General features: G+C 43.5%; 1 protein-coding gene across 2 annotated transcripts in view; it reads left to right on the forward strand.

Moving 5' to 3' along the window:
* Nucleotides 1-250: 250 nt before the first annotated feature.
* The window catches only part of OPTN (optineurin), a 34,813-nt gene continuing 21,738 nt past the window's right edge, over nucleotides 251-13,325 (forward strand). For both annotated transcript variants that reach the window (XM_069459020.1, XM_069459021.1), the window contains exons 1-4: nucleotides 251-414; nucleotides 7,234-7,410; nucleotides 8,083-8,285; nucleotides 12,733-12,915. In XM_069459020.1, the coding sequence (XP_069315121.1) occupies nucleotides 7,245-7,410; nucleotides 8,083-8,285; nucleotides 12,733-12,915 (552 nt within the window). In that variant the 5' untranslated portion in view covers nucleotides 251-414; nucleotides 7,234-7,244. The remainder of the gene's footprint in view (nucleotides 415-7,233; nucleotides 7,411-8,082; nucleotides 8,286-12,732; nucleotides 12,916-13,325) is intronic.

The raw sequence follows: 13,325 nt of genomic DNA on the forward strand, positions 1-13,325 counted from the left end.
GAGGCGGGCACAGGATCGAGGAGGGGCGGGGCCTGGGGGCGGGCTCAGGACCGAGGAGGGGCGGGGCCTGGGGGCGGGCGCAGGACCGAGGAGGGGCGGGGTCTGGGGGCGGGCACAGGACCCAGGAGGGGCGGGGTCCGGGGGCGGGCACAGGACCGAGAAGGGGCGGGGCCTGGGGGGCGGGGCCCGGGAAAGTCCCCGGCCGAGGCGGGGAGCCAGCGCGCGGTCAGCTGAGCGGCGCTGGGCGGGGTCGGGAGGCCGCGAATCAGCCAGAGACTCCCCGAGCCCCGCTGCCCCCGCCGCCGTCCCCGGCCGGTCCCCTGGTCGGCGTCCGCATCCCAGTCCGGAGCCCTCCCCCAGCGGCACGATGGCGGGGCAGCAGTGACCCCGAGGGAGACCGATCACGGGCGGCAGGTGAGCCGGGGCAGGGGGCGGGCAGGGGCTCGGCGAGGGGGTGACTCCCTCCTTGGCGGACCCCTCTCCTGCCCGAAATCGGTTCCCGCCGTCCCCTTCCCTGCGGCCCGGAGCCTGTCGGGGTGAGGGTGGCCAGGGGTGGGGCGTCCCTCCCATGGGACGGCCGCCGTGGGAGGATTTCCAGGCCCGCGGATCCTGACTTGGTGCGAAAGGGCAACGGGGGCGGCCACTACAAAGAGCCCCCGCCCCCAAGAAGGGTAAAGACGCCAGCTTGGCTGTCCGCAGGTGACTTCCTCTGCAGGTCACCGAGGTGGTTTGGGGGTGACGTCCTCCAGCAGATTGGGAATGATTGTGCAGCCAATTCCTCATTGTAAGGAGGAAGTGGTTAAAGATACATCTCTGGAAGACGTGAGAACGCTACTTTGGCTTAATGGGGTGGCCCAGGAACAGTAAAGAATAGTGTCCCCTCTCTAAGGTAGTGGGATTACTGAACAGCTGAAAGGAATCTACATAAACCGTTGTTTCTAGGAGAGAGTGTATAGTGTACACATACAATGTGTGTGTGCATATATATGTAGAGAGAGAGAAAGAGAGAGAGAGACTATTTGATGAGGCTGAGAACCCCAAAGGAATTTTTTTCACCACTGGAAATGTGCAAGCTAGAGGCAGTAAACATCCCTCAAAGAAAACGAAACCCAGCTTCTGGCCTCGCCTCCACCACCAGGAAAAGTGTTGGTATAGAAATGGATACCAAGGATGACATGGAAAGGAAAGCCATGGAAAAGTAAGGCGGTGTGAGGACATCAAGAGCCTTTGGACCTGGTTAGCAAGGCAGCAGTGCTTGACCTAGGGAGAGGACAGTTAGCCCAGGCTGCCTCCTCCGACAGGCCCAGTCTGTATGGGTCTGGAGAGGTCCGGGAGCAGAGGCCAAGGCCACGATTGCCCTGGAAAGGAAAAGACAAGTGAAGTTTAAATGTGGCCTGTAGAGAGAGGACAATGATTGATTTGAGTCTGTGGGTCATTGTTTGGTCTTTTTTTCTACTGGGCCAATTTTAGTAATTCTTTATGTATTCTGTGCAACACTATAAAAGGAGCAGCTTCTTTTTTTATAAACTGACCTTTAGGTTGCATATTATGCTACTGTACAGAATCTAACCAACCCCCCAAACCAAACTTTATTCTTGCAAGCAATTGAACACTGTATTACCTTCCTACTGACCCCCCTCCCTTAAGTAGGGGCACATAGGTATTCTAGCCATGAAATACACCTTCTCATCCCCAAAGCCCTGCTTTCCTGAATTTTATAAAGACTTGGCATATTTCATATGTTCTTTGGAATTTATAGAATAGTAAAGTCAAACTCCAAAAGAAAAGGAAGAAGTTAAACTCTTTTTAAAAATTAAAGTCTATTTCATTCAGAAAGAAAAAATTATTTTAAAAGTTTTCATTGACATGTGTATGAGGATTAGAATATGTGTCATGAAATGATATCCAGATGCCTTTGCAGTGATATAAAAAAGCAGTTCTACTTTTTAGAATAAGTTTAAAAAGTCGATTTCAAGAATCTGGAAATGAATGCCATAGGACTGTAGAAAAACTCGTAACAATATTGGCATGCTGGATTTGTCACCTACACAGTAGAAAGCACTTTACAGGTATTAGACTTGAAAATACCTCAGCTATATTTTTATTTCATTTTAACAAACATTTACTGAGAGCCTACTATGTGCCAGTCTCTAGAAAGAATAAAATGAAGAGAAAATAGACTGGCCTGAGATGATTACAATAATTTTGGAAAGGGCCAAGGAGGCAGAAATGCAAAGTGCTCCTGGGTGCTTAGAGGAAGGAACAGTTCATTTGACACAGGACGTCATATTCAAACTGGACGTTGATCTGTCCAGGGAGTTTGCCAGGGCAAAACGGAGCCAGACATTTCTAGCAGAGGTCAGAAGAGAAGCAAGGGCACAGGGGCCAAAGAATGCAGGGAACTGTGAGCTCTTTAACGTGCCTTGGTTACAAGTGGTTTGGTGGCAGGAGGTGACTCGGGTGGGTAAGTTGGGCCCAGACCCTCAAAGGCTGTGTTTGTGTTGCTAAGAAGCTGAAACTCTGCCTTGTGTGGGAAGGATGAACTCAGGGGGATGACCTCATATTATGAAAGAAACCACAAAGGCCATGGGACTGAAGTGGAAAGAGGTGAAAGTTGACCATTTAAGAGGCTTTTCTAATGTATTGAGCAAATATTTGCTGAACCCTTCCTTCTGCGTGTCAAGTAACGTTCTCAGTGCTGAGGATACAGCCGTAGGCAAAATAGGCAAAAACCTCTCGTTTTTGAAGGCCAACATTGCTGTGGTCCAGACAAGATGAGGACGGCCTGGACTAAGCCTATGGGCATGGAGGAGGCAGTGGGGTTTAGAAACATTTTGGAGGTGGAAGTGATGGCACTTGGTGACCATTAGACTTGGGAGAAGAGGGAATGGGAAGAATTGAGCATAACTCCCAGGTTCCTGCCTTAGGCAACTAGTTAAAGCTATTCCTATTTCCCACATATTAGTAAAATACAGTCTGCTTTTACCCCTTAGTAGGATGCTTACTCTAAGCTCTTTTCCCAGGGTGGTGATGGGTTTAGTGGATGCGATCTTGGAACCTTACTCAGCTCCCTTGTGAACCCACCAGAATTTGCAAATAGCCAACTATTGTTTCTGATCAAGAAACAAGTTTTCACTGTTTAAAACTAATTTCTCCATGTGTGGGGTTGACCCTGTGAATACTTCATTAGTAAATTTGAAGATTCAGCTACACCAGGGTAAGGGGCTAGGCTTACTCTGTGTCCAGTGTCCAGCGGGTGAAGTCAGTGTAAGGCAGGTTCTGTTTGACATAACAACTCGCCGGCAATCAGAGCCATCCTGTAATGGATTGCATGGTGCTTGCCAAGTCATCCCTGATATTTTCAGTCATTGAAGTGTTCAGGAGCTCTGTATGACCATGTACTGTGGAAACCAGACAAGACATTCTTGCATTGAATAAGAATTTGGACTGGATCATCTCTAAGGCCAACACAGGAATGAGATTTATGCCCACGTCTACAAGGTCGAGTCATTGCTATTAATTACTTGATCTCTGGAATTAGAAAATAATATGTACTGTCAGGAATTCAGATAGCAAATATGGGAATAAAATCTAGGAGAATTGCTTTTGACCTTTCTCTTGCCAGGTAGTTCTTAGTCTTCCTCATTGGTGAAATCTTGACAAATCTTGTGCTTAATTAATTCATCGTTCCATCGGTAAACATCACCTTTGCTTAGAAATGACACACTTCAGATCTAGGTCAGTTGATTTTTGAGAAATTCTGTTATTAGATAGAACCTTGGAATAAATGGCTTAGTTTCAGTTTCTTTAACCTTCAAAGACGTATGCAAGGATATATAATGTGTCTCTATCTTTGCACAGTTGAAAATAACTCAAGGTAATGTTAAAAACTTAGAGAATAATGCTTTCTCTAACTGGCATTCTACCAATATGTATTTCACAAGTGCACTGTGCAGCAGTAACTCATAATGATGCCCCAGAACATTCTAAAAATCATCAAGTGCCTTTCGAGTCATCCAAAATCAATTAAATTACTTTTAGTAAAATTTCGGTTGTAAGCACTTACATGCTTGTTTGCCATATATGCTAACTTCTTATTTACTGTGACATTTTTTTTTTTTTTTTTTTTTTTTTTTTTTTTTGAGACAGAGTCTCACTCTGTTGCCCAGGCTAGAGTGAGTGCCGTGGCGTCAGCCTAGCTCACAGCAACCTCAAACTCCTGAGCTCAAGCGATCCTCCTGCCTCAGCCTCCCGAGTAGCTGGGACTATAGGCATGCACCACCATGCCCGGCTAATTTTTTCTATATATATTTTTAGCTGTCCATATAATTTCTTTCTATTTTTAGTAGAGATGGGGTCTCGCTCTTGCTCAGGCTGGTTTCGAACTCCTGAGCTCAAACGATCCGCCCACCTCGGCCTCCCAGAGTGCTAGGATTACAGGCGTGAGCCACCGTGCCCGGCCTTACTATGACATTTGAATTACAAAATAATTTGTCCTAACAACACTGGCTATCAAAGAGTTTGCTCTGACTAGGACAGGTGTATGTATTCATGAGAGCAGCTAGGGTGCCCCTGAGGGTACTGGGAGTGTGTGTGTTGAAGGGTATGGTTTAGACTGTAATCTTACTTACTAGAAACTTAAGAATACTTTTCACAGGGCTTCTGAGCTGAAAGCAACTGTCAAGATCATCATTTGCTACATGAGTCAATAAATAATCACAAGAAGTCAGGTGTCTTCCAAAAGCCACACATCTGGCTAGTGTGGCCAGGTGTTTTTCTCCTGTCTTCCTTAGCACAACCCAGCTTTTTTCCTCGTGTCTTCATAAAATCTGGGCAGCCTGGGAAAGTTAGAAGCACCGATGTAACTACTAGAACCAGTTTTGACTTTATTATGGTTGTATCTGTGGGCTTGGTAGAGGTATAAAGGAAGGAAGAAAGAAATCTGGACAATTTTCAAGGGGGCATGTCTCTCTCTTTTCTCCCTCTCCTCCCATCTCCTCTCCTCTTGGAAAAGCCATGGAGGAGAAATTTGTGCATATAATAAGACGAAACCAAACACTTCTCTAGATGGTTGCCTAGACACTTTTAAAAAAATACAATCTGTTAAAAGTTTCCATGGCCTTTGCAAAGTGTAGTGTCATCACTGCATATCAGAGGAAATTTAATGTTGACAATCAAATGATTTCATATTACAAAGATATTATCTTTTAGATCTATTACCTAGAATTTTAGTATTCCTCTATAAAATAGGTAGGAACACCATTACTCAGTAAAACCCCATTTTTATGAAATACTAGCACCAAGATGAGTCTGTGCAAAAATGAATTTTATGGAAAGTTAGGAACTGACAGTTTAGCCAAATCATTTTTTGGGGGGGAAAAAAGCATTCTTTTCTAATCACCCAATGCTAAGTGAAGAACACTTCAGCATTGTACCTTTTTTCTAAATTAATTCAGGTATGTGAAACAGATATAAAAGGTTCAAACTGCATAATGTGTTTTATCATTGCTTTTCACTTTGTAAAATCGCCATCATCCTCATTACGGGATTTCCTGAGAATGCTCTTCTTGATGCGAGCTGCTTTAGGAAGAAGTCATGCAGGCTGTCCTGCCGCAGGGTGTGGTCGGTAGTGCTGTCTCTGGTTACCAACAAGTTCCTGAGACCTACAGGAGGTCTCAGGCTTTGGCTCTCAGAGCAGCTCCAGGGAGCCTGAGGTACGTACTGCCTCCTGTCGTTGCAGGGAAGCAACCCCATATTCCCTGTGTTTGGTTTCATTTTAATACATGGATGCTAAACGCACACATAGATGTTATTATATAGTTATATATCAGAAAGGGGGCAGTTCTCTTGCTCTGTCTTCCAGCAACTGATTTCATGTGTGATGGATTCTGTGACTCAGTGGGATCCCATGGGCTCCATAATCGTGAGATGCTGACTGGTCTAACTGGGGCAGTGCTTTGTTTCCATTAGAAACGGATGCTCACCTCCAGGTTCCTTCTTCATCCCAGGGCTTTTGTGGTGTCAGTGGCTTTCTGCTTGATCACAGTTGAATAGCGTGCATCATTGCTTAATTACCTATTTGTTGGATAGATGGGTTTAAAATTGTCTTCTAAGGGTAAGCATCTTGGAAGTGATATGCTTCTCAGGCATCTCTCTGGATATCAGCCATTTTTTAGCTTTGTAGAACAGAGGTGTGTATGCACAGGTATACACAGTGTTAGAGGAGGAGTTGCCTTTACTATGTATTGCTTTATAGTCTATCCACCTCACTTCTTGATGGAAAAGCATCATTCTCATGAAGTGTGAAGATGAACATTTTTACCTGTAGCTTGTAGCCAGTCATGGGAAGGATCTGTGTTTGCCCAGGTGGTAGGTAACACATAAGTGGAGTTGGCATTCACTCATCCATCTTATATTTATATGTCCACATTGGGCTATCTACAAAATAAAGCAGTATGTGTAAAAATGTTTTCAGAATACGTAACAACTAAAGATGTCTTAGTCTTTTTAGTATGCATTGAAAACTGTAATATTAAAGCCTGAGTATTCAGTAGTACCTTCGTTGTATCACAGGTTGGGTTTTGGAATCTTCCTTGATTCCTGATGTGCCACATCCACTGTGGCTTGGATGAGCTGTACACCTCTGCAAACTCAACTTCCTCCCCTGTGAAGTAGCTGCCTAGCTGAGCTTTAGTGAAGAATAGAGACAGTGACATGTCTGGCGTGATTCAGCATATATTAGGCATTCAGAGAATGCTAATCCTCCCTTTCCTCTTAACCAGAAATACAGGAAATAAAATATGGAGTATTTTGGCAGCTTTATTGTCATGTAATTCACATACCATGCAATTCATTCAAGATAAGGATTTTGAACTTAAAGACTTGCATGGGAAATTGCTTTAATGATACTTTGCCCTTGTCTACAAATATTATCCTGATCACGATGACATCGTACACCCCTTTTCCTCCCCCATTTCCCAGCTTCTTTGTACCCCTTTATACACCCATGCACACACACACACACACACACACACACACTCACAGTTCCCCAGAAGATGGAATATACCTTTTTTGTTTGTTTAAAGTGAAGAATCAAAAATGTTCAAACTGTAATTGGAGAGAAAGGCAATTTTTGGAGTAAATATGAGCAATCGCTAATGGATTTGTGGGACTCAAGGGGACCCCTTGCAGCGAGGGGGACAGCTCTATTTTCAGTTAGTGACTTTTCCATAGGAACTTCTGCCATGTCCCACCAACCTCTCAGCTGCCTGACTGAAAAAGGGGACAGCCCCAACGAAACCACAGGAAATGGACCCCCCAGTCTGGCTCACCCAAACCTGGACACGTTCACCCCAGAGGAGCTGCTGCGGCAGATGAAAGAGCTCCTGACCGAGAACCATCAGCTGAAAGGTGAGCAGCAGCTGGCCTGTGCGCTCATCCACCTGGGCCTTCACGAAACGTGATCCCGTTGTAATAAGGCTTGTAGGTGAGCGCCCTTCCCTGTTTCCCTGGGGAGAGAAAGAGCACAGGTTTTAGCTTTTGGTAAGGCTAAAACTGTTTCTATTTACCTTACTTTTGAATACAGGTAAGAATAAAAAGTATTCTATGTATCTCAGGAAATCGCATAATGACATTTAGCCCATTTAAAAGGAAAAGGAAAGAAAGTCCACTATGATTACAGAGTTAGTCCTAAACATCACCTTATTAAGAGAAAGCATTCTGATATCTCAAGCCATGGCTTTTGGCAGGACCACTGTTCAAATGTAGGAGTGATAAGAACGTCCTCAGTTCCCTAGTTACTAATAGGTATTTGTGCTATAGTGGCGGTACCCAAATCAATTTTATTGTCTTGGGATTTTTAAGGACTACAAATGACTTAAGATCCACTAGTCCTTTCTGGAAGCAGAAACCACTCTCATTATTACAGTCTTTTTCCTGCCGAACTCTGGGCCCAGGCCAAGTGTGGCAACTTTAGATTCAGGGCCATGTGGCGAAGTGGCCCAGGGGGAGGCTTGGTTCATGAAATTAAGTCCACTCTCCTGGCGTGTGATTCTCTCACTCCTCACTCTGAACCTTGTGCAGAAGCCATGAAGCTAAATAATCAAGCTATGAAAGGGCGATTTGAGGAGCTGTCAGCCTGGACAGAGAAACAGAAGGAAGAACGCCAGTTTTTTGAGACACAGAGCAAAGAAGCCAAAGAACGTCTTCTGGCCTTGAGTCATGAAAATGAGAAATTGAAGGAAGAGCTTGGAAAACTAAAAGGGAAATCAGAAAGGTCATTTGAGGTGAGCAGACTAATCAATTGTGATTTTATTTTCTTACCCTTTGCAGTAGAATCTTTGTTGTCTAGCTTCCTAGATCAAAATCTTTCATGGTTCAAGATGGACTGGTGTTTTACATGGTCTCGGAAGAAGTGTTTTTGCTGAAAATATTGGTTGCACTTTTAAGGGTCAGGTATCATCTCTGTTGGGGGAAAGAAATTTGTAAATATTTGACCATATTTATTGTAGTCAAAAGAATGTTGAGGTTATAAATCAGCATTTTATATTCATTATAGATGGTGCAGATGGAACCATCCAATTGTCTTTAGTTTTTGTCTTTGATATAAAATCACATTTTAAAAATCTGTTACTCAGAATTTTTACTTACTGACCTTGTCCTTTCTCTCAGTCTAAAATAGAGATTATTCACTTTACATTTTCCTTTTAAAAATTGGTTTTGAAAATGTCATGTGCTAGGAGGCCATAGGGTTGCCACAGATAAAGAGGGAAATAAACACATTTTTCTTGACCCAAAGAACCTGGAAAATGTGCTCATACTCGAGAGTGGATGTCAAAAATGTTAGCGAAAAGAAATCAGCCAGAATACATTGGAAGTCCCCACGGATACTGCAAGGCCCACTGGGTATTGTTTGTTTAGGTGGACATCTGCTGCCTGTTTTCTTCCCAACCTGGCACTTAACAACCCTTTGAAAGATGGAGCACTGGGTTGGCTGAGGGAGGATTTCTTCCAGATATCAGTGATTTTTCTTGAGACTCTACCTTGAACTTTGCTGATCTCTGATTTCTTGGATGGGTAAAGAATGGAAATAAAGAAATAAAATGGAAAGAAAATAATGGGAAAGAGGGGGATGATATAGAACGATCAAAAGGATGAAAAGTTGTTTAGAAAAATATTATAGTTCATGTCAATGATCTTTCTCAAGAGACAATAAAAACATTCTGCTTGAATAAATTTATACTTGTATTGGAAGTATTTTATTGCTGGTGAGATTTATCTTATCCTTCAACTTGTCTTTCAGTTCAAAGAGCATTAAGTCGCTTCTTTGGAGGGAAATCTCTCATTATCTAAGTATTTTCAAGGTAGAATTCTCTAAATAAATGATCACCTGAGATATATGAATAATTTTCTACTCTCTGGAAGAAAATGTCATACATAGCTTTGGGGATGTGGGCTGACAGTGGCTTCAAGCCTGCTGGGCCTGTCACATTGAAGTCAAGAACGGAGCTTCTGTCTGTCTGAGACAGTCTGCCTGTAGGTTTTCCCAGAAGGCACCAGAATTGGAATAAGATGAGATCAGAAGCTGGACTCTGGACAGCTGCTTTCAAGCAGATGATCAGTGAAAAGCAGCTACTCGGAAAGGAGGTGGGGGCCTGGGAGGAGATGCTCGTGGCTCTTTCAAACCCTTGGCCATCAACTTGCGGCCACCCCGCTGCACTCCCCAGGCCCACCCTGTTGCCTCCCTGCCTCTTTTTTAATTTTTGTTTCATGGGCCCGTGGAGAGATGTTTCATTTAGTCCTCTTCTCCCTGACTTGGTATAGTTCTTGGGCCTCGGACTTTCCCACTCATGCCATCCCACCCTTACTGCTGTTTTCCACAGGGGTGTCACGGGGAAAGCCACCAAGCCACTATGGCCTCGAGCGTGTCCTGTGCCTCACCAGGGAAGGGAGTAGGGATCTCCTTTGCAGTCTGCCCCTGAGCCTCAGGATGAGGCTGCTGTTCGTGGTTCTGGCCGATTTCACTGGATGACCCACTAGAATGATCCCTAGAGTGCACTTTCTGACTTTCGATTGTACAGACTGCGAGGCAAAGGTCATTAGCTAGACTTTCCTTCTGGGAGTCTAAGATGGAATATTAACCGGGGCATGTTTTCAGGACCATGGGATAGAGAGATTATGCAAATAAATGAAAAGACAGAGAAGTTGTGCTGCACAAAGGTGAATGGCAAGTACCCAAAAGTGTTGAAAGACAGTAAAAAATAATGGAGTTAGAGTAGAGATCTAGGAGGTGAACCATGGGAATAGTCCAGGAAAGAAATGGAAAGTAAAGCAGTAAAGTGAATGGAAATTTAGAGAGTCATCGTGCAGTGCGTTTATGGCCAGATAAGTGGATTCATGATTTCCCAAGGATAATTAAGAGATCCTCATAAGTGTGAAGAGGAAAATTAACCTAATAATCTGAGATTCTAATGTCATAGCCTTATATCACTGCTCCTCAGAAGCTTGGTTAAAACTCTGTTGCCTACCCTCATGCCAAGGTGGTTTTTAAAAACTCATTCCATAAAACGTCTTTAGACAGGTCAGGAGAGTAAACGTGCAGATTCCTAGTAAGGCGTAGTAGTCTTGCCTCTACCTGTTTATTTCCTGGTTCTAGGCTAAGCAGTACCTGCCCTTTTTTATTGTTTTTCTTCCTTTAAATTTATGTTTATTTTGCTTGAGTCATTACTAAGAGAGATTGTGCAGACTTTTAACCTTCCCTTGCAGACCTAACTCTTCGGTTTCACAATGAGCTGCTTTTCTCTAAGGCGGGTGGTAGCAAGTTTCCCAGCAAGGGTCTGCTCCGCTCCATGTGGAGGAAGAGCACAATCCCGATGGTGTAAGGGACATGTCATGTTGCAAGTTAATGCCTGTACCTTCATTTTTTAATATTTCATGACCCAGTTGGTTTATGGTCCATCTGCATGTCTTTCTGATACTGTTTTGGTTCTACTACAAGCCTTTGGGCCTGTCTTCCATTCCTTAGGAAATGGCAAAGAGGTCAGGGAAGGGAAAAAACTCAGAACGTGTTGATGAGTTGGAGATCACTCATTTAAACTGCTTGTTTGTAGCATCTCTAGATGATATTTAATCATGCTATAAGTTCCTAAAAGTAATTAAGATTTAAAAAAAAAAAAAAAAAAAAAAAGCTGGTCTTGGCTGAGTGTGGTAGCCCCAGCCTGTAATCCCAGCACTTTGGGAGGCCAAGGGGCGAGGACAGCTTGAGCCCAGGAGTTTGAGACCAGTCTGGGCAAATAATGAGATGCCTTCTCCACCAAAAATTAAAAAAAAAAAAAATTAGCCAGGTGGTAGCATGTGCCTGTAATCCCAGTTACTTGGAAGGCTGAGGCAGGAGGATCTCTTAAGCCCAGGAGTTTGAGGTTGCTGTGGGGTACGATTACACCACTGCACTGCAGCCTGGGTGACAGAGCAGGACCCTGTCTCTAACAACAAAAACAACAACAAAAATGCTGATCTTAAGGTATTTGTTATTTTCCACTACACTATTAAGATGAGGGTGTGTGTATTTCAACTTTCCAATGTGTTGTAGTTTTGTGATAATCCCAAGTGTATGTATTTCTGGTTTGGAAAGGGAACCAAAGCACGATCCCATGCACATAAGAGCAATAAAAGTTTCCTGAGGAGGAAACGAGAGGCTTAGAAGGTGGCAACTGGAAGAAACCATACAGACCTTGTGGTGCCATATCTTTTTTCCTTACCCAAGAAAACTGAGGCCAGGACTCAGTGATTAGCAGAGCATGGTCCAGCTCTGTTCTCCCTCCTCCCAAGTAAAAACACCTGGCTGGGTGTGGTGGCTCGTGCCTGTAATCCTAGAACTCTGGGAGGCCAAGGCAAGAGGATTGTTTGAGGTCAGGAGTTCAGAGACCAGCCTGAGCAAGAGGTGACCCCCGTCTCTACCAAAAAGAAAAAGAAAAGAAAAGAAAAAAACAAGTAAAAACACCACATCAAAGCAGGGTCATTCTCTTATGACTTTGTCATATGCAGTGAATGTAACAGGGTGAACACAACACGTTCTTGACATTAGTGAAATATTAATGCTTATTATTAATGTTTATATAGGCTGAAATTTATTTTTTTTAATCTTTGGTACCAGCTTCTGAATTTAAAATTTTTTAATTTCTCACCAGATGTACTTTTAGCAAACTTAAGATACCCCTGTAGAGTATTTTAGCTGCCAGCCTCCATACTGGGAGCCTTTTGGACCTTTCTTTGTGTTTTGCCGTTACTGGACCAATTAACATCCTTGTTGCTTTGGCTTCTAAGTAGATATGACAAGTAGGAGGAGAGTGGGCCTGGGTGGGCATTTGTGGGGAGCAAAACAGGCAAGAGGTTCAGTGATGGCAGCTCTTTGCCCTTACTTTCTGGAATTTTGAACTATGGTTTATGAGTCTACCATTGCCAGAGCCAGCTTGGTTATTTTCATAATGTCAGATTAGTCCGGTGTGCTGAGGAAGCCTTTCTTTCTTATCATGAAATTATTTTAAAATTCCTAATATTTGAATATAATAAAATAATGTAAAAATTTCTTTACATGCTATACCAAAATAGTCAAGTAAGAACTAGAATTTTCCACTTTAAGGCATAGGGGACAAAGATGTTCCTCCTGTCCATCGGTGGAGGTGGTTGGGTCCTTGGTTTCACGTGTTAATCTGCTTTCCTCCCTGTCATTTCCAGGACCCCACTGATGACTCCAGGCTTCCCAAGGCAGAAGCAGAGGCGGAGATGGAGCAGCTGAAGACGCAGGTGGCACGCCTTCAGGCCGAGAAGGCAGACCTGCTGGGCATCGTGTCTGAACTGCAGCTCAAGCTGAACACCAGCGGCCCCGCAGAAGACTCCTTTGTTGAAATTAGGATGGCTGTAAGGTTTCTGTTTTTGTTTTAAGCAAACTACAGAGCCTCACCTGGGCAGATGAAACAAATACCACTTTTTCTACTCAACATACGGAAATCAAATAATGAGGAAATTTCATTGTAGTAAAGATAAACTGGCTTTCATTTTTTAAGTATAACATAATGCTCATAAGGGTTGTCGTGGAGAAAATTGGAAAAATATTAATTATCTTTTATGGCACAAGGCGTAGTCTTTTTTTTTTTTTTCTTTCCAATATGTCCTGGTAAATAGGACATTTTTGTGACCTAAAAAAAAACAACAACACATACAACCATGAACTTTCTGTCATTTTTCAGACCAGGTCTCAAAGCTGCGTTTAGCAGTTCACTTAGGTGAGCAGAATTGTGACCAAAAGCAGTAAACAAATGGCTTTTAAA

Source organism: Eulemur rufifrons, chromosome 25 (genome assembly GCF_041146395.1).
Source record: "Eulemur rufifrons isolate Redbay chromosome 25, OSU_ERuf_1, whole genome shotgun sequence".
NCBI classification, from domain to species: domain Eukaryota; kingdom Metazoa; phylum Chordata; class Mammalia; order Primates; family Lemuridae; genus Eulemur; species Eulemur rufifrons.